The sequence below is a fragment of the Bombyx mandarina genome, chromosome 18 (assembly GCF_030267445.1).
Source record: "Bombyx mandarina strain Sakado chromosome 18, ASM3026744v2".
Classification (NCBI taxonomy): domain Eukaryota; kingdom Metazoa; phylum Arthropoda; class Insecta; order Lepidoptera; family Bombycidae; genus Bombyx; species Bombyx mandarina.
Genome location: NC_143224.1, coordinates 1419080 through 1440090, shown reverse-complemented (window position 1 = coordinate 1440090; position 21011 = coordinate 1419080). Strand labels below are relative to the sequence as shown.

At 43.9% G+C, this 21011-nt stretch overlaps 1 protein-coding gene across 4 annotated transcripts in view; it reads right to left on the bottom strand.

Annotated features, from left to right (window-relative positions):
* Positions 1–21011, bottom strand: part of LOC114239593 (dopamine D2-like receptor) — a 164847-nt gene that overhangs the window by 5468 nt on the left and 138368 nt on the right. For all 4 annotated transcript variants that reach the window (XM_089734530.1, XM_028169874.2, XM_089734531.1 and 1 more), the window contains exons 3-7: positions 18544–18653; positions 7678–7930; positions 6952–7151; positions 4840–4926; positions 1654–1830 (exon numbers count right to left, since the gene is read on the bottom strand). In XM_089734530.1, the coding sequence (XP_089590656.1) occupies positions 1654–1830; positions 4840–4926; positions 6952–7151; positions 7678–7930; positions 18544–18653 (827 nt within the window). The remainder of the gene's footprint in view (positions 1–1653; positions 1831–4839; positions 4927–6951; positions 7152–7677; positions 7931–18543; positions 18654–21011) is intronic.

Genomic DNA, 21011 nt, shown 5'->3' with positions numbered 1-21011 from the left:
TGGATAATGAAGTGGAATCTAAGCAAGATAATATACTCTAAGTGACCGTATTTCGATTGTTTTTTTCAGTTAACCTGTTAGCTTACTTTTAAGCTCTTTTTTCCATCACCCTCCCCCTCGGGACGCCGGACCGGCGGTCGTCGGCGCCACGACCACCAGCCCTCTCGGTCGGCAGGCTATCCGAAGCCCGCCTAGATGGCGCCGGTTAGAATATGTTATCCTACGGAATACCCGGCTGGGTCAGAACCAGCGTGGGTCGAGGATAGCTGGCCTTCCATCACCCGGATGCTCTAACTTAAAACGCGTGCAGAGCAGCTTGCACGTCGTCTTCTTAGGCCCGCTTCGCCGGTGCCCAGACCGACATGTGAGGGGGACCCGAAACACTTAGAGGGCCAGGGCTTGGGCGACGTCCGCCTCCCTGGCCCCCGCTCGACGGCGGCGGGCTTGTGTGTCTCTCACGCGCCCCGCCGCCTTCTTCTGCGAGATGGTGCACTCGCAGAAGTCGAGCATCGCCTTCCACTCGTCGTCGCCGAGTATCGATGCCACAGTACTCGGCAACGACAAGTCGTTTCCTAACTAGGTGGACCTAGGAAAAACAAGTATGTTAAGAAAGCAAGGTTAGAGAATATAAAGCCCATTATTTAGAATTATTCAGCCTTTTTAGGGTCAAAAACTAATGAGTTCTAATTCGAATGGACGGTCAGCAGTTCTCTCGCAAAATTACCTATCAAGAAGATTGATGATAGGTCGAACAAAAACCTTGTTTTTGCGGGTGATCTAATTTTGGCCGCGTGATATGTATGTTTAGAACAACAATCCTGCTTCTCTGAGATAGTTATTGGCTCTATTTTATGAATGGACCTAGGAATAGTTGCCGGAACCCATAGAATAGATATGTAAGAGTCCCTTCAAACAACAAATTAGGTCAGTGTCAATTGTATTCGTATTCGTCGGCGAGAGTTTGATCCTCAAGAGTGAAAGTCATGGCTGCTACGCAGATCAGACAGGATAGCGAGAGCTTCCCATGTAAGTTGAAAATATATATACCTATATATACTGGTGGTAGGACCTCTTGTGAGTCCGCGCGGGTAGGTACCACCACCCTACCTATTTCTGCCGTGAAGCGGTAATGCGCTTCGGTTTGAAGGGCGGGGCAGCCGTTGTAACTATACTTGAGACCTTAGAACTTATATCTCAAGGTGGGTGGCGCTTACGTTGTAGATGTCTATGGGCTCCAGTAAACACTTAAAACCAGGTGGGCTGTAAGCCCGTCTACTCAGCTAAGTAATAAAAATAAAAAAACCTAATCTTAGATCTGAGTTATCAATTAATATAACCGCATCTTCAGTGGTGGTATGGTGTTTTGTGAGCCCACAAGTATAGGTAATATCACCATGCTTAATTCTGCTGTGGAGAAGTAATTCGTTTCGGTTGAATGGTGGGGGCAGCTGTAAGACTGAGACCTAGAACTGTCGCCTCAAGGTAGGTGGCAACATTTACATTGTTTAGGTCTATGGGCTTCGGTAAGCACTGAACACCAGGTAGGCCGTGAGCTCACCGATCGCAGCAATAAAAATCCTCATGTCATCAAGTCATCTTCATAGTTACCAGTTAGCACAAGACGGACAGTGGGATGTCAAAGAATCTGCTCACCTTAGCTCAGGTTTCTTAGGTTGATCCTCCTGAATCTTCTTCCCATCCTTGTGCGTGGGAGAAGCTGGTGGCGTATGCTCTTTGGTTTCTCCGTCGATGTTAGATGGAGCGTATCCCGAATCATTATTTGTGTTCGGGTCCACCATTGGAATCGGTGACGCGAGGTTTGCCATTATTCTAGAAATAGAAATAATAACATGTTTCTTGCTTTTAATTTTTTTATTGCCTTTTTAGGCAGACGAGCATACGGTCCATCTGATGGTAAGTGGTCACCGTTGCTCATGGACGTCAGCAATGCCAGGGGTAGAGCCAAGCCGCTGCCTACCATAAAAGCTGTTGGCTAGATGGCCTGAGTGATGTGAAGCAACCATGATAGCATATGGACGTACCATTATTAAATAGTACTTTATAATATACTAGCGACCCGCCCTCGCGTCGCTTCGGAAACTGTAATTTATTATCGATTTCTCCACTATTTAATTGATGTTATTATACATACAAACCTTCCTCTTCAATCACTCTATCTATTAAAAAAATCGCATCAAAATCCGTTGCGTAGTTTTAAAGATTTAAGCATACATAGGGATATAGGGACAGAGAAAGCGACTTTGTTTTATATTATGTAGTGATACACATAATTAGTCCACCAGTACGGTCACCAGTAGTATGAGTATAAAAGTTTTGATAAGTCACTCAAATTACCAAACTATGTAAGGAAAGACAAAAAATATATACGGGTCCCCAAAAGAAACTTTGAACACCTAAATAGAATATCGAGCCAGCTCTACGTATGCTGTTTGTTATTATACAAACAACCATGAGACACTGAAGTGAGTATATATAAATGTGCCTTTCAATAATATTTATCTAATAATTAGCTGACTCGGCAGACTTCGTAGTGCCTCAATCGATAAATAAAAGATCTAAACTTTTGTATAATATAAAATGAACTTAAAACAAACAAAAGGAATCCGTCCAACGGGAGACACATCAAAGGACAAACAAATTGTTATTTTCACTTTCACAAATAATTCAAGACCAAAATTAGCCAAATCGGTCCAGCCGTTCTCGAGTTTTAGCGAGATTAACGAACAGCAATTCATTCATATATATTTAATCCATAACCATTTCGTTTGAATATGACAATAAGCTAGTTAATTTTGTGTAGTTCAAACAAAACACTGATTTGGGCAATGGATCGTCGCACACGGTGTGCTGATGTCCCTAATAGACGTGAAATTCTTTTTATTCACTCACTTGTGAACGAGCAGTTGTTCGACAAAGGAACGGAGACATTATATTTTCCAGAAGACACAATACTCTCACTCAACTAAAGTCCTTTCGGTACATTAAGCAGCAGATAGACGTTTATCGGTCGACAGTCTTGTATGTATGTCAAACTTAATATTTGATGTCTTTTGAGTTTATAAATGAAGACTTATTATATGGAGTTAGAAGAAGGAAAAAAGTTCAAGTCTTATTATCGATATATTTAGAATGAAAAGGTGCTCTGTTTTAAATCTTCAATGTTTTATATGATGTTTTTGATTGGTGTAATATATCCCGTGGACCGTTTGATAGTGGTTCTACTTACCTTTTACTCTATCTCGCTTTTTAATGATTTACTGGTGGTAGGACCTCTTGTGAGTCCGCACGGGTAGGTACCACCACCCTGCCTATTTCTACCGTGAAGCAGTACTGCGTTTCGGTTTGAAGGGTGGGGTAGCCGTTGTAACTATACTGAGAATTTAGAACTTATAACTCAAGGTGGGTGACGCATTTACGTTGTAGATGTCTATGGGCCCCAGTAACCACCTAACACCAGATGGGCTGTGAGCTCGTTCAACCATCTAAGCAATAAAAAAAAACATTGATAAAACTGTAATCTTTAACTGTAAAACTGTATCCCCTTTGTCATGGCGCCACAATTCCAAGGAGTATCCCTGCAACCTTCCGAGAGTATTGGGATACTTGGGGTCAACATTTCGAGCGGTGTCCAGTTTCGGAGTCATTTGGAAGGCAAAGCCAAGTTGGCGTCCAAAATGCTGGGAGTCCTCAACAGAGCAAAGCGGTACTTGACGCCTGGACAAAGGCTTTTGCTTTATAAAGCACAAGTCCGGCCTCGCGTGGAGTACTGCTCCCATCTCTGGGCCGGGGCTCCCAAATACCAGCTTCTTCCATTTGACTCCCTACAGAGGAAGGCCGTTCGGATTGTCGATAATCCCATTCTCACGGATCGTTTGGAGCCTCTGGGTCTGCGGAGGGACTTCGGTTCCCTCTGTATTTTGTACCATATGTCCCATGGGGAGTGCTCTGAGGCATTGTTCGAGATGATACCGGCATCTCGTTTTTACCATCGTACCGCCTGCCACCGGAGTAGAGTTCATCCATGCTACCTGGAGCCACTGCGGTCATCCACAGTGCGTTTCCAGAGATCTTTTTTGCCACGTACCATCCGGCTTTGGAATGAGCTCCCCTCCACGGTGTTTCCCGAGCGCTATGACATGTCCTTCTTCAAACGAGGCTTGTGGAGAGTATTAAGCGGTAGGCAGCGGCTTGGCTCTGCCCCTGGCATTGCTGAAGTCTATGGGCGATGGTAACCACTCACCATCAGGTGAGCCGTATGCTCATCTGCCTACAAGGGCAATAAAAAGAAAGAAAGTAAACTTAGTGATTTATTTATTAAGTTGCACCAACAAAGTGATCATCAATACAAAACATTGACAAATTGACAAAAGTTCATGGCAGATGTCACCTCAATTATAGGTGCAATGGACAGTGCATTAACAAAAAAAAAAAATTATAACTAAGATTTGATTACATTTGATTGATTGCTTAAGATTCGGAAACTGTAATTTATTATTGATTTCTTAACTATTTATGGATATTATTATACATATAAACCTTCCTCTTCAATCATTCTATCTATTAAAAAAAACCGCATCAAAATCCGTTGGGTAGTTTTAAAGATTTAAGCATACATAGGGATATAGGGACAGAGAAAGCGACTTTGCTTTATACTATGTAGTGATTGGGAAATGATTAAAAATTATGATCTTAGGTTATAATTTTTCCTGTTTGTACCGTTTGCTATAGCTTCTCCTACGAGTGGTCTACGCGAATGTTTAAATATCCAGAATTTACTTCGCCCATCATCTGCTCAGTAATCCCGGTAATTATACTCACAGGCCGGTTTCTTCGACGACAGCTGCCAACATGAACCGTGCCGACCTCGTGTTGACCAGTTCCTCGGCATACGGCCCCATTTCCGTTCTGCCGGAATATTAATCACAATTAAGGCTAGCGCTGGGCTTAACAATTTTTATGGAATCGTTTTTACGTCTATGGATCACTCGCATCGCAAGTCCTCTCAGAGAACTCAATGTTTAAAGTCATTTTTAAATTTCCATTCAATGGATAAATATTTGTTTCTCTTACAACTATTATAATGGTGTGGTCACCTGTCCGCTACGTGCACGAACTTTTAAGAATAAGATCGGCTATGTTAGCCACACACGAGCACACCGTGACAGTTAAAAACGGACTTTAAAGTGGTCGCCATGACCGAAACCGGCTAAGGAGACTAGTAATAGTATTACCACTACTATTTATGGACTTATCTTTTTGGTAAGGACCGAAAAAAAAAGAAGTTCCTTCTTCAATTGTAAAGAGTCCTCAAGAGCTCTGTCAAACGAACCTTTGACTTATTCTTCTCTAATATTAGTCTGTCTTGATGTGCTGAAGAGCTTAGATTTTTTTTTAGGTGATTAAATGTGGTACAAATGCTCAAGAATTCATAAAAGCCAAAGAGATTTAACTCATTTTATAGTATAAATAATAGTATAGATAATATAATAATAGTAAATCCCGTATGAAGATTACATAATCAGACAAAAACCCATTCCAAAACAGAATATTGGATTTCTTTTCAATTGTTTCACATGTCTATTAGTTAGTGCAAGTGCATCAGTTTTTGTTAAAGAAGTCAAACATTACAAATGTTTTTTGTGTCTAAAGAAATCGAGAATACAGCCTGAGTTCAAGATAACAACATTAAAGGTGTGAAATGGTTATTTCTGTTACATCAATAACTTTTTTGTTACCTACAGAGTTAATGAAATTCCCAAAATCTGCGGAAACCAGTTGAAATGTAAAACAGTGTTAAAATAAAAATTTAATTAAGAATTATGTTTACTCGCGTTTATCAAATAACCCTAATTCAATTTTGGTTTAATTAGGACAGCTTCGAGTTAAGAACATAAATCAAACAAGGGTATAATAAATCTAAACAATAAATTTGTGGGTTTTGGCCTGACGGTATGCCTGGGTCAATCATTGGGTTGCAGATTTGAGTCCAGATAAGACACGTGCTGAATGCTTTTATATTTCTGAAAGGAATTATGTACGTTAAGTGAAATATATCTATTGATATTCAGGGTGAACAGCCATGACAGTAATATTAGATCGAATGAATATCGCCACCCATTTGAATCGTCGTGGTCTAAAGGATAAGACGTCCGGTGCATATGTAGCGATGCAACGGTGCTCGAATCCCGCCGTCAGGCACCAATTTTTCTAATGAAATACGTACTTAAAAAACGTTCACGATTGACTTCCACGGTGAAGGAATAACGTGTAATAAAAATCAAACCCGCAAAATTATAATTTGGTATTGATGGTAGGACCTCTTGTGAGTCCACACGTATAGGTAACACCACCCTTCTTATTTTTGCTGTGAAGCAGTAATGCGTTTTGGTTTGAAGGGCGAGGCAGCCGTTGTAATGTTATTAGTGAGACCTTACAACTCATGTCTCAATGTGGGGGCGAATTTATATTGTAGATGTCTAAGGGCTTCGGAAACCACTTAAGATCAGGTGGGTCATCATCAAGTGAGCTCATCAAGTCATCCAATCGATAAAAAAAAAACCTAGCTTGAGGTATGAGGTCAACATTTTTAGCTCTAAATGGGCAGAAATGCTTGTGACCCACCGTGGTGATTACCGGGACCCGTTATCTCGTACTGAACATCCCCTACCTTGGGACTCGGGGCTGAAGTCCCAATTCTATTTTTTACAAATGCAATCAGTATTATCTTTCAAATTAAAAAGTATGATTACTATACCGCTGAAATAGGACTCTGGTCTGTAACCTAAGATATCCGCAACACGTGCTCTCAGTAAATAAGCTTGAACCTTCAATCTCGTTTTTTATTGCAGATGGTGATAAACACGTTTTTCCTTCAAAAGGTGTCTGGGAAGACGAGCTAGATCTGTCTCTTGCAGTCTCATTTCGACTTACTTGTCTTCCTCGTCGTCCACTTCATCGTTGCTTCCCGAAGCGGTGTTAGTCGGTCTATCGTCTTGTAATGCTTCAGTCAGCCTTTGAGTTTGCGCCATGTTCTCAATGACTACAGCTGCAGTGCCGCTGGAGAGCGCTGACCCGATTGCGGCAGAGGTCTTCTTCGCTACCCTTTGTTTTTTTGCTCTTTGTCTTATAGCCTGGTGAAATAGGAAATTTAAATCTTGTAGCCACTTACTATAAAGCATACTTTTCTTTGATTCAGAGAGTCGACTGCCAATATCTATCGGTAGTTTTCAGTCTACCCGTAATTTGACGTTTGAAACATCCCTAGCTCGGTTTAATTAAAAATTGTGCTAACCCTTTAGAACCCTCTCAAGATTGTACGTGAGTTATACTTTTGACTTCTCTCTATTTAATGTTCATCGCTTTAATGTTAATCACGTACTAGTATTATGAGTTGCATGGGCTTAATCAGCTTGAGCTTTTTCTGATCACGGTCATCGTCGTAAAGAAATGCAACAGGAACCTTACTTCTGCTGCGAAAGGTTAAAAGGTTAATTGAAAGATTCTAGACCTTTGAAATTGCATTTAATTTTCCAATGGGAAGCGACTATACATCCTAAGGCCTTAACAGCCGTATCCTGACTGTTGATTTTATTTGTCAATACCAAACCAACAAAAAAACGTTCCACTAATTTTTCAACATACATTAATATAGCTTACCTTGAAAATATTATAATACAGGAACATCATGATTATGCAAGGAATATAGAAGGAGCCGAGTGAGGAATAAATGACGTAGTCAGTGTTATTGAACAGGCACTGGTGTGGACTTCTATCGGGGGTGTTATTTAGGCCTAAGACCACTGGAGATCCTATTGCTCCGGAGACCAGCCACGCGATGCCGATCATGGTCCAAACTCTACAATTGCTCTTATGTTTCGCGTACTTTATCGGTTGTGTCACAGCTATGTACCTGGAACAAAAAAATAAAATGTGATAGATAATTTGGAATCACCAAGCGTGCATAGGGACTTTACTTTTTGTGTTTTATCCCATACTTGAAGTAGAGAATGCGTTGCGGACCTCTTTCAGATTATTCATCCCCTATTTACCATCACATGGCCATCGAATAGAGTTCATCCCTACTATCTGGAACTGCTATGTTTTTGAACAGTTCCTTTCCTAGCAAAATGTTTCCACGCACTACCTTTATTCTGGACTGTCCTCCACAGTGATTTCTGAGCGCTTTTTCATGTCCTTCTTCAAGCGAGGACTGAATGGCTGACGACGGTCACTCAACATCATGTGAGCCAATTGTTTATTTACATTCGAAGACCGAACATACATCAATACATCGTTAATAATTTTTTTATGACATTTGTAGGCAGATGTCACACGTCAGCAATGCCAGGGGAATAGTTAGGTATCTGCCTACTACAATAGGTATAACTAAATATGTATATAAGTACATAAGTAAAACATATATAAGTATGTTTAATAGTCTCTGCTACTCATAACACAGGGAATTTTAAATTGGAGCCGGATGACCGTTCGTGATTTGTTCCCAGTTATGATTATTATGTACAAAGTTTTTATTTTGAAATTTTTATGAATTTCGGTAAATACCGAAAACCACGGGCCTAGGCTAAGTAAAGTTCTTTTACAGTTTTAATTTCGCCTGATGTTTCGTCCTGCAATCACCAACATACCTCGTACCAATTACCATCTCTTTAAAATTCCACCCAAAATTTCCACCCAAAAATCTCTGCTAAACCATTGACCTTATATTTAATATGTGACCAAAATAAATGTTACCTCGACCGTATTTTTGCCGGGGCCCCTCGACCGCGCAGTCCGTCGAGGCCAGAATAATACCTCTCTATTCCTTTTCGTTATCAACCTGCTCGTCAATCATTCAGATGTGAGGCAATTCAAGGGGTGCGAGCTGTTTAAAATTCTGGTCGTCAGAGACCCAGGGCGGTGTTTTTATAACAAGAAACAAAGGTATTGTATTCCGGCATTTTCAGTCAAACGAAGAAAATTTAATGTTGTTTTTTTCCGTCCTACCCAATTGTTAGATTCAATTCAGAATTTTCTATACTATAAATCTGTTATAAACATATGTATTTCTAAAATTGGCGAATGACAAACAAAAGCTTGGCTCACAAGAATAAGTAATACAAACAGATGTTATGCTGGAGTTATATTTTACGAAGCTGGGAAATTGCGTTTTTGATTTTACATGTCGCCAAAAACAAGAAATCGGGTAGACCAAGTTTCGTTTTTTCATTATGATAATCATTATACTCTAATACTAGCGACCGGCCCTCGCTTCGCTTCGGAAACATTAAAACACACAAGAAACCAAAAAAATAAAATTTTTTTTTTTTTTTTAAAAGTACGTATGTTCATCAGGGACAATGTCGGCTTCTAATGGAAAAAGAATTTTTCAAATCGGTCCAGTAGTTTCGGAGCCTATTCGAAACAAACAAACAAACAAATCTTTCCTCTTTATAATATTAGTATAGACATACGCTGATTGTAAAGGTTCCAGGATTTTACAGCATAGTTAATAATGATCGTCTTAATAAGTATAATTAGATTTTTCAGCCTAATTTAGCTGTTTCCAAGTCTATATTTATAGTATTTTGTAATATATAATATTTACATGTGTATATTTTACTGGTGGTACGGACGTCTTGTGAGTCCCCACGGGTGGGTACCACCACCCTGCCTATTTCTGCCGTGAAGCAGTAATGCGTTTCGGTTTGAAGGGTGGGGCAGCCGTTGTAACTATACTAGAGACCACCTAGAGACCTTAGAACTTATACCTCAAGGTGGGTGGCGCATTTACGTTGTGGATGTCTATGGGCTCCAGTAACCACTTAACACCAGGTGGGCTGTGAGCTCGTCCAACCAACTATGCAATAAAAAAAAGGTACCACCACCCTGCCTATTACTGCCGTGAAGTAGTAATGCGTTTCGGTTCGAAGTGTGGTGCAGCCGTTCTAATGTAAAAGCTGAGACTTACAACTTATATCACAAGGCATTTACGTTGTAGATGTCGATGGGCTCTGGTAATTACTTAACGTCAGGTTGGCCGTGAGCTCGGACGTCCACGGAAGCAATAAAAAAAAAGTACTATACTGATATACTTTTGGCCAAAACACCCAATTTTAATGTGGCTGACTCAGGTGAGCTTATTATTTATTCTTATTCTCATCTCATCTCTTATTATCATCTCAATTGCTTTTAAAGGGCTCGCATCGTAAACCGCTCTCGCGTGTTGTAAAAGCGGTCGAATTTTATGCGACTTAAAAATAAAAGCTTTAATAGCCTCATAAATAACTAAAATCTCATCTACTCGATCGGGCAGTTAACACATTCTCGCGGCTGGACTATCTACACGTGACGACGTAACTAATTACGGGTCTAATGAGGTCCCATTTGCGAGTTTCTCATTTAAAACGGGTGCCTCCGGAGACAGCATGAGACGAGTATCATAGAAATTAAAAACCCTTAGATACAGGTCCTATATGACCCTCCTATATGATCATATAGGAACAAAAGGCAAACTATTCAATGTTTGCATTCTACCAATCTTAATGTATGGAAGCCAAGCATGGACCTTAACAAAAAACATAACCAATAAAATTGCTATTTGCCAACGAGCAATGGAAAGAAGCATGATAGGAGTAAACAGGGAGGATAGAATAAGAAACATTAACGTTAGGAAAAAAGGCTAAGATACAAGACGTAACTCTAAAAATAAAAAGGCTAAAATGGAAGTGGGCGGGACACATGGTCAGAGGGAAAAAAAATGGAGCAAAATAACTACACATTGGTACCCAAGGGAAGGCAAGAGGAAAAGAGGGAGACAACAAAAAAGATGGGTCGATGATATCAGGCAGGTTGCGGGCATAATATGGAGTAAAGTAGCCAGAGAGAGATCAGAATGGAGTAGGTTAGACGAGGCCTTTGTCAACTGGCAAACGGACTTACAGAAAGTGAAGACGCACCAAATACGTGAACACAAAATAAAAAAATTACAAAATTAATTAATACATATATGTGGGATGGTATCGCAAAATCTAGTGGATATTTAGTTTAACAACAAAAATTTTTATTCTTTCAAAAAAATACTACATACATATTCGTAACATCGTTATGTCAATTTTATATCTGTCATTTATATTTTCTTCTTTTAAAATAAAACCAGTGTGCCAGTGTGAATTAACCAAAAAGTTCCGATCTTCCCACTTATACATATAGAAACTTAATTGTATATATCGACGCTTGAAAGGCAAAAGTGACTAAGCGACAATGCGTGAACTTTACAGTAGACTAATTTAAAGTTAAAATTAATTTAAAATATACATGAGAAATACCTGAAAAAAATTCTATTTTAACGAATCTAGCTGTAGGATTGAAATGATTTTAATAGACCTAGAAATATATTTTTTTGGGCATCGAATATGGTTATTGGCTATCATTTATATACAAATCAGTTATTGTCGCTTAGTCACGTTTGCCTTTCAAGCGTCGATATGTTGTCCGAATAAAAGGCTTATTATTATATTATTATTATAGATACAGGTCGCCTATGACTTGGTGATGAGCAGTTTTATTTTGCCTAATGAAAATGGTGTGACCACTTTTTTATCATCCAACATCCAGTCATTGAACTACTCGTTAGCGACCGTTACCATTTTAAAATCGGCTTAACTGCGAGCTTATCTACCATTAACCGTTTCTCTTAAACCTTTAGATATACTAAACGACTTTTTAGCTATGCAAGTATATAAGCGGATTTTAAATTTAGACGTCACTATAGGTTTTAAAATACTTAATAGCTTATTGTTAAACTTACGCATTCATAAAGCAACTTTACAAATGCGAATGCCATAATGAGATTATAAAATACTAGCTTTTGCCGGCGACTCCGTCCGCGTGGAATAGTTACTCTGGCATAACGCTAAATTTTACTGCCCACTTCATTTACGTAGAAAGTGAAAATATTTTGAAACATTCTTTATTGGCGCTCCACTTGTATCGGTGTTACCGTGATGTTATACAGCCTATAGCCTTCCTCAATAAATGGGTTATCTAACACTGAAATAATTTTTCAAATCGGACCACTAGTTCCTGAGATTAGCGCGTTCAAACAAACTTTTCAGCTTTATAATATTAGTATAGACTGGGTACTATTTTTTGCCGGATTTTGAGACCTAGTGCTTACGAGTCTGCCATCTCTGAGATTACAGTTACAAACCAAACGGCATCACAGAAAACGATTTCTTAGGAACAAACAGCAAAAAGCTTCATGCCATCAGCGTTTTACGGTCATAAAGTCTAGAACATGACATATAACTCGGAAATTGGATAGTTTGGCGCAATGCCTTGAATAATGCATGGTGGCTTTATGGGTGTTTAGAATACGCTGACCGGTCTGTGTTACTTGGGAGATAATTAATATGTGTTTGTTTATATTCACTTCGTCCTTATAACGTAATTGTTTTAACAACTGTACTGCCCCTGTATCCTGCGATAAAACTTATGAAGTCGAAGACAAAGACGTTTTTTAAATGTCAATGTGTCATTCAATGCTCGATGCTGTAATTACAGTTTAATTTGAATTAGAAGGTAGGATAGTGGCAGTGAAGAATAACAGTTATTTCAGTGCAATTAAAGCTTTTATCGCTTGCTTACAAACTCATATCTACGTGCATAGACGTACATGAGTTTTTTAGACATCTACAACGTAAGTGCTGCCACCTACCTTGAGACGTGAGTTCTAAGGTCTCACTTTTAACTACGGCTACCCCCCCCTGCAAGCCGTAACTCATTACCGCTTCACGGCAGAAATAGGCAGGGCGGTGGTACCTAACCGTGCAGACTCACAAGACGTCCTACCACCAGTATATATACCGCATGCTTAGATTTGAAGTGGCATTTTTTTTTTTTTCAGTTCCGATTGCATCGCCGTTCGGTCCGGACGCGTTTTTGCAAATAATTGTCGCTGCCGTCGCGAACGTGAGTCTCGAGTTGTCCAACATTGTCGTTGTCGCACCGATCGCGGCATTGTTGTGCATTCTTGACGCGCTGTCGCTGGCGTCGCGACCTTGAGTTGTAAAAACAGTTTGTACTTGAGTTGTGCACTCGTAACGCTAACTCATTATCACCCATCCATTTCATATATTAAATTCATTTATATATTCGGCGAGCAAAACAGTCTCTTTCGAGACTAAAACTCCACTGAGATCACCGCTTGTTGTGGCATTCTCACAACCCAGTGGAGCCCTACCTTCCCAACTTTCCACCCCAATTCCCAGCCGACTGCCGTTTTCACGGCAAAGGCACTCCCCCCCCTTGGAGCTGGTAAAGCTCAGGGGGTGAACTCCCACTCAGGGGACTCGCCTTTCGGCGAGTTTGCTTTAAGTCCCGGGGACGCCCCCCCCGGGCACACGTCACCATGAGTGACACCAACGCTGTGCTATTCATGAAGTTCGTCCGCGACGTCTGTCCGGACATAATCGCAAGGTTCGAAGTTTACAAGGCCGGCCTTGACGCGCCGGCACTCCGCGACTCTCCGTTGTCGCCCCCCGCGCCGGTACCTCGCGACTCGCCGATGTCGCCCCCCACCCCCGCGCCTGCGTCGATCGCGTCTTGCGCGGCATCAAGCTCCGGCTCCGACTCCGAGTCGGAAATGGAGTACGAGTCCGCCGCGAGTCCCCAACCGGGAACCTCGGAAGGGTTCACCACCGTCGCGCGCGGGAAAAAACGCGCCCGCGCCGTGGAACCGTCCGCGGCGCCGAAACAGCCAAAGGCCGCGAACGCGTCGCGTCCTAAAGTCGTGGTCTCACCCGACTCCCCTCGCCGCGCAACTCCGTCGCCGAAACCCGCGCCCGTCAATAAAATCGTCGCGCCCCCGCCCGTAATCCTACGCGAAAAATCCGCGTGGAACCGGGTATCCCAGGCCCTTACGGCCAACAAAATCAACTACTCCCAAGCGCGTAATCTCGCGCACGGGATTCAAATAAAGGTCGCAACGCCGGGCGACCATAGGGCCCTCACTTCTTACCTCCGAAAGGAGAGCATAGGATACCACACCTATGCACTCCAGGAGGACCGCGAGCTCCGCGTAGTAATACGCGGAGTACCAAAAGAGCTCGACGTCGAGCTAATCAAAGATGATTTAATCAGACAAGCGTACCCGATAGTAAGTGTGCACCGTATGCACAGCGGGCGCGATAAATTCGCGTATAACATGGTTCTCGTCGCGTTGGAACCAACCGCCGAAGGCAAACGAATTGCCTCAAGCCTCCGCACCGTTTGCGGGTTATCAGGGGTCACCGTCGAGGCCCCACACAAAAAAGGCACTCCCGGTCAGTGCCATAGGTGCCAACTGTATGGCCACTCCGCGCGCAACTGCCACGCGCGTCCGCGGTGCGTAAAGTGCCTCGGTGACCACGCGACAGCCGACTGTTCGCGGGTCAAAGAGACCGCGACCGAACCGCCGAGCTGTGTGCTCTGCCAGAAGCAGGGCCACACAGCCAACTACCGCGGATGCCCCAAGGCCCCGCGGAAGCGTCTGGCCAACGCGCCATCTAAAACCGTCGGCCCAAAGACTTCGGCGCCCCGCGCGCCGAAACCTGCCTTCGTGCCGGCACCGGTGCCCACCGTCTCCGCGTGGGCAAAACCGCTGCCGCTCACGTTGGCAGGGAAACCACCGGCACCCCAGCCCCTGCTCGCGCCGCGCCCCGCCCTCGCGCCCGGTCCCGCGCCTCGCCCCGGCCCCGCGCGGCCTGCCGTAAACGACTTTTCAATCGTGCGTGATTATATCGCCGCGATAAATATAGATCGCATGCGCTCGTTCGCCGACGCCATGCGCAGGGCAGTCACGGCCGATGACCGCCTATACGCGACGTTCGACCATATGGACGTCATCGAGTCCGTCCAGCGTACGCTGGCTTGATTACCGGTAATCAATGGCCAACAACGGTAGGGTAAAACCGCGTTCCTTAAAGTTAGCATTTTATAATGCTAACGGACTCGCGCGTCAGCGCGATCAAGTTTATGAGTTTCTTCGCGACAATCTCATCGACATCCTTCTGGTGCAGGAGACCTTCCTAAAGCCCTCGCGTCGCGACCCCAAAGTCGCGAATTACGTCATGGTTAGGAATGACAGACTCTCCACCCGTAAGGGCGGGACTGTCATTTACTATAGGAGGGCCCTGCACTGCGTCCCTCTCGATACTCCCTCGCTCTTACATATCGAGGCGTCAGTGTGCCGCATCGCGCTGACGGGACACCAGCCGATCGTCATCGCATCCGTCTATCTCCCCCCTGACAAACCCCTCCTGAGCAGTGACCTCGAGACACTGCTCGGTATGGGGGACGCGGTCATCCTGGCAGGCGATTTAAATTGCCACCACACTAGGTGGAACTGCCATCGCACGAATATGAACGGTAGGCGTCTCGACGCGTTCATAGACGACCTCACATTCGAAATATTCAACCCCCCGACCCCCACGTGCTATCCGTACAACGCCGCGCGTCGTCCGAGCACAATAGATCTGGCACTGCTGAGGAACGTAACTCTGCGCTTACGCTCCATCGAGGCAATGTCAGAACTCGACTCAGACCACCGACCTGTCGTCATGCAGCTCGGTCGCCCACTCAACCGCGAACCAGATACGAGGACCATGGTGGATTGGAAGAAGCTGGGCACGTGCTTAGCTGACACCGCTCCACCAATCCTCCCTTGCGGCCCGGATTCAACTCCATCCCCCGAGGATACCGTCGAATCCATAAACATCTTCACTGATCACGTCTCGACGGCGATCATAAGATCCTCGAAACAAGTCGATGTGGAGGACTCCTTCCACCGCATCAGACTTTCCCCCGATCTTAGGGACCTCGTTAGAATCAGAAACGCGGCAATCCGGGCCTACGATCGATATCCCACGGATTCAAACCGGACTCGGATGCGTCGCTTACAGCGGGAGGTCAAATCCCGCTTAAGCGACGCCCGAAACGAAAACTGGGATAGTTATTTAGAAGAACTCGCGCCCACTCACCAAGCATACTGGCGACTAGCTAGGACCCTCAAGTCCGAAACTATCGTCACTATGCCGCCTCTCGTACGCCCCTCAGGCCAACCACCGGCTTACGATGACGATGACAAGGCAGAGTTGCTGGCCGATGCACTGCAAGAGCAGTGCACCACCAGCACTCAACACGCGGACCCCGAACACACCGAGTTCGTCGACAGGGAGGTCGAGCGCAGAGCTTCCCTGCCGCCCTCGGACGCGTTACCCCCCATTACCACTTCCGAGGTTAAGGAGGCGATCGATAGCCTACAACCACGGAAAGCTCCCGGCTCCGACGGCATCCGCAACCGCGCGCTAAAACTGTTACCAGCCCAACTGATAACGATGTTGGCCACGATATTAAATGCTGCTATGACGAACTGCATCTTTCCCGCGGCGTGGAAAGAAGCGGACGTTATCGGCATACACAAGCCGGGCAAACCGAATAACGAAACCGCGAGTTACCGCCCCATCAGTCTCCTCCCGGCGATAGGCAAATTATACGAACGGCTCCTTCGTAAACGCCTCTGGGATTTCGTATCCGCGAATAAAATTCTTATAGACGAGCAGTTTGGATTCCGCGCCAGACACTCGTGCGTCCATCAAGTGCACCGCCTCACGGAGCACATCTTACTAGGGCTGAACAGGCGGAAACCCATTCCGACAGGAGCCCTCTTCTTCGATATAGCGAAGGCGTTCGACAAAGTCTGGCACAACGGTTTGATATACAAACTGTATAACATGGGAGTGCCAGACAGACTCGTGCTCATCATACGAGACTACTTGTCGAACCGTTCGTTCCGATATCGAGTCGAGGGAACGCGTTCCCGGCCCCGTCACGTCACAGCCGGAGTCCCGCAAGGCTCCGCCCTCTCCCCGTTACTATTTAGTTTGTATATCAATGATATACCCCGGTCTCCGGAGACCCATCTGGCGCTCTTCGCCGATGACACCGCCATCTACTACTCGTGTAGGAAGAAGGCGTTGCTTCATCGACGACTTCAGACCACAGCTACCACCATGGGACAGTGGTTCCGGAAGTGGCGCATCGACATCAACCCCACGAAAAGCACAGCGGTGCTCTTCAAAAGGGGTCGCCCTCCGAACACCACGCTGAGCATCCCTCTCCCGACTAGGCGCGTCAACACCCCCGCCCCCGCCGTTCGCCCAATCACGATGTTCGACCAGCCCATACCGTGGGCCCCGAAGGTCAAGTACTTAGGCGTCACCCTCGACAGTAGGATGACATTCCGCCCCCACATTAAGACGGTACGCGACCGTGCCGCCTTCATTCTAGGACGTCTCTACCCGATGATATGTAGGCGAAGTAAAATGTCCCTTAGAAATAAGGTGACACTCTACAAAACTTGCATACGCCCCGTCATGACCTATGCAAGTGTAGTGTTCGCTCACGCGGCCCGCATACACCTAAAAACATTTCAAATTATTCAATCCCGTTTTTGCAGGATAGCCGTCGGAGCCCCGTGGTTCGTCAGGAACGTCGACCTCCATGACGACCTGGACTTAGAGTCCATCAGTAAGTATCTTCAGTCGGCGTCCATGCGCCACTTCGATAAAGCGGCACGACACGAGAACCCTCTCATCGTGGCCGCCGGTAACTACATTCCCGATCCTGCGGACAGAATGGAAAGCAGTCGACGTCGCCCAAAACACGTTATCTCGGATCCTCCCGATCCACTAACGGTGCTTTTAGGTACTTCAAGCACCGGTCACCGTTCTCGTCGAACCCGTCGCTTGCGACGAAGGGCTCGACGAGTAAATTAACTCTCAGACACAGCCCACTGAGTTTCTCGCCGGATCTTCTCAGTGGGTCGCGTTTCCGATCCGGTGGTAGATTCTGCGAAGCACGACTCTTGCTAGGGTTCGTGTTAGCAACATCGTCAGGTTTGAGCCCCGTGAGCTCACCTACTAAAGTTAGGGTTACGCTGACATAGCCTCTCAAGGCTCTCAGCTTAGGTAGGAAAAAAAAAAAAAAAAAAAAAATTGAAGTGGCTTAACTAAAAAAATTAAGAAAATTTGTTTTATGCTTTCAATGAATTACAAGCATAACAATGTATTCTATCAGTTTATAAAATTAAATTTTAATTTTTTTTTAAATTTTTGTTAAAAAAAAGTCAAAGTCACTTTCCGTTTCTTTGTAAATCAAGTACATTCCTTAAGCATTAAGGTAGGCGCTTTAACGCTTAGATCAAATACGTAAATCAAAACAAAAAAAATACAATTCTTCAAATATGTTTTTGGCGTTTACCAAAACACAAAAATTTTGGATTAACAAAATTCTACTTCAAAATTCAAAATTCAAGGCTAATATTTATATGAGTGGACTCCCTAATAATAATGACAATAAATAATAATTTTAAATGCCCAGCGTAGCGGACGAGTACGGCTAGTAATATATAATTACTGCAGAATGAGACTTATAGCAGAACTTGGAACCGCTTATGTTAGTAATAATTCGTTCAAATTTACGTACCTATCCACAGATATGGCGACTAGATTGAATATGCTTGAGGTTGAGCAGGTGACATCCATCGCGATGTAGCAGTCACAGACGACGGCTGGTAGTCCCCAAACGCCGTTCAGCTGGTGAATAATAACGCGCAATTAGTAAACAAAATAACAAATAAGTCGCTATTAACCAAGAGAACTGGTGGTAGGACCTTTTGTGAGTCCACGCGTGTAGGTACCACCACCCTGTCTATTTCTGCCGTGAAGCAATGATGCGTTTCGGTTTGAAGGGTGGGGCAGCCGTTGTAACTATAGTTGAGACCTTAGAACTTATATATCAAGGTGGGTGGCGCATTTACGTTGTAGATGTCTATAGGGCTCCAGTGACCACTTAACACCAGGTGGGCTGTGAGCTCGTCCACCCATCAAAGCAATAAAAAAATAAAAATAAAGAGAAGGCTGTGCTTCCATCGAGATTCATTCCCACTGTAGCCAAGATCAGAGCAGCGATTAACAGGGCGCGTTCATCTTATCAAAGTCCTTGAATGGAGGCCACGGATGGGTACAAGGAGCGTTCTCCAACCAGGCGGACTGACGACTTAGTGCGCGCGGCGGGAAGTGTTGGATGCGGAAGGCGGAGGACCGCATTATGTGGAAGGCATTGGGGAAGGCCTATATCCAGCAGTGGGCAGATAAAGGCTGATGATGATGATGATGATGATGATATTCATCTTATCATTTTTTCGTTCTCTGATCTCCTCATTCTGATATAAACCTAGACTTTGCTAGTGCAGTAAGCAAAGCTTGGACAATAACCCTAATGGAATCCTACCCAACCCAACTGTAGCCTTGGATGATATAGGATCTTGTGGGTCATAAGGGCATTATCCCTCGAGAATATCTCGTTCTAATCTGAAATCTCAGTGCTGATGGCAAGGCACATTGTTAACCCACTCGGGTTGGTAGATTCAGCTGCATTAAAGGATGGTGATGGTATTTCTGCCATAAAGCAATCACGTGTCCTGTTCTAAGGATGTTAAATCTCAAAGTAGTATAATTTTACGATGTCTTTAAGCTTTGGTTACTTTGCCCACTTAGAGTAGGAAAAAACTTCATCTAACTTTTTAATAATAACTATTTTCACAAGATGAAATAAAATCCCTACTATACTAACATTTCACAACGAAATTCTTACAAATAAACTCCAAACACAAAGTCCTTTAACAAAATTTGTTTAAGACACGATAAAACTCTAAAGCTAAAGTGGACATCATTATTAAAAAGATCAAAGATATCAAAAAAGCTCCTCGTAAACAACCCTTCCGCTAATGGGGTCGAACTTACAAATGACCGCACAAAGTTCAGGACGGCTAATCGTTTCGACGTCCCTTAGATCTAAGATAAAGGGATTCTAAGCTCCCGATAGTATCTAAAGCTCTCCGATACTCCATAAACCGGTTATTTTGAGGATCACGTTATTAAATGAAGCTTTGATCGCAGATTTCGAGTCATCTGATTTGGTTATATTTGATGTAATGTTTCTATTTGTTATGTGTGTTCGCCGAACGATTAATTAGTATATTTGCGACAATTCATTGACCTTACAGATTTCGTTACGATATAGCACGTTTTACACGCCGGGACTTCTGCGTGTTAATGATTCTTCTTTCTTCCTACCTATGCTGATAGCCTTGAGAGGCTTCGCCCTAACATGTAGGTGAGCTCACGTGGCTCAAACTGGAGTGAGGCTAACATTGACTCTAGCAAGAGCAACGCTTCGCAGAATCTACCACCGGATCGGAAACGCGACCCACTGAGAAGATCCGGAGAGAAACTCAGTGGGCTGTGTCTATGGGTTAATTCGCTCGTCGCAAGCGACGGGTTCGACGCGGACGTGACTGGTGCTTGTGGTACCTGAAAGTACCATTAATGGATCAGGAGGATCCGTAATGACGTGAAATGATCCGTTGATCATCAGTCTTTTAAAAATAGTTTTCTTTCTTCGTCAAAACTAGATGGCGCTGTCGGTCATTTGCATTATATTTTATGTGTAATTCAAATGTTAAATTCTTTGTGTACATGACAAAGTTAAATCTGTTTGTTTTGCTGTTTGTTTGACTTTGACCGAGCTTACTGCCACCTGGTGTTGAGTGGTTACCGAAGCCCAAGGATATTGATAACGGAATTACCCCCATCCAGCTTGATACATGAGTTCTAAGTCTCAGTTTTGTACCACAATGACAGCCCCACTCTTCAAACTGGAATGAATTAGTACGTCGCAGAAGAAATATGCTATCTGTACCTTTCAGTGCGTACTCGCAAGACGCCTCTACAACATTTACTACTAGTAGAATGATTGAAGCGATTCCGAATCATATCGCCAGTAGAGCATCGTGTTGAAGATGCTACTAAAGTTATTTATGATGTTTTTATTTTATGGTACTCCACGATCGGGCGACATCACGGTCGGAGTCCATACATCACATGATGATC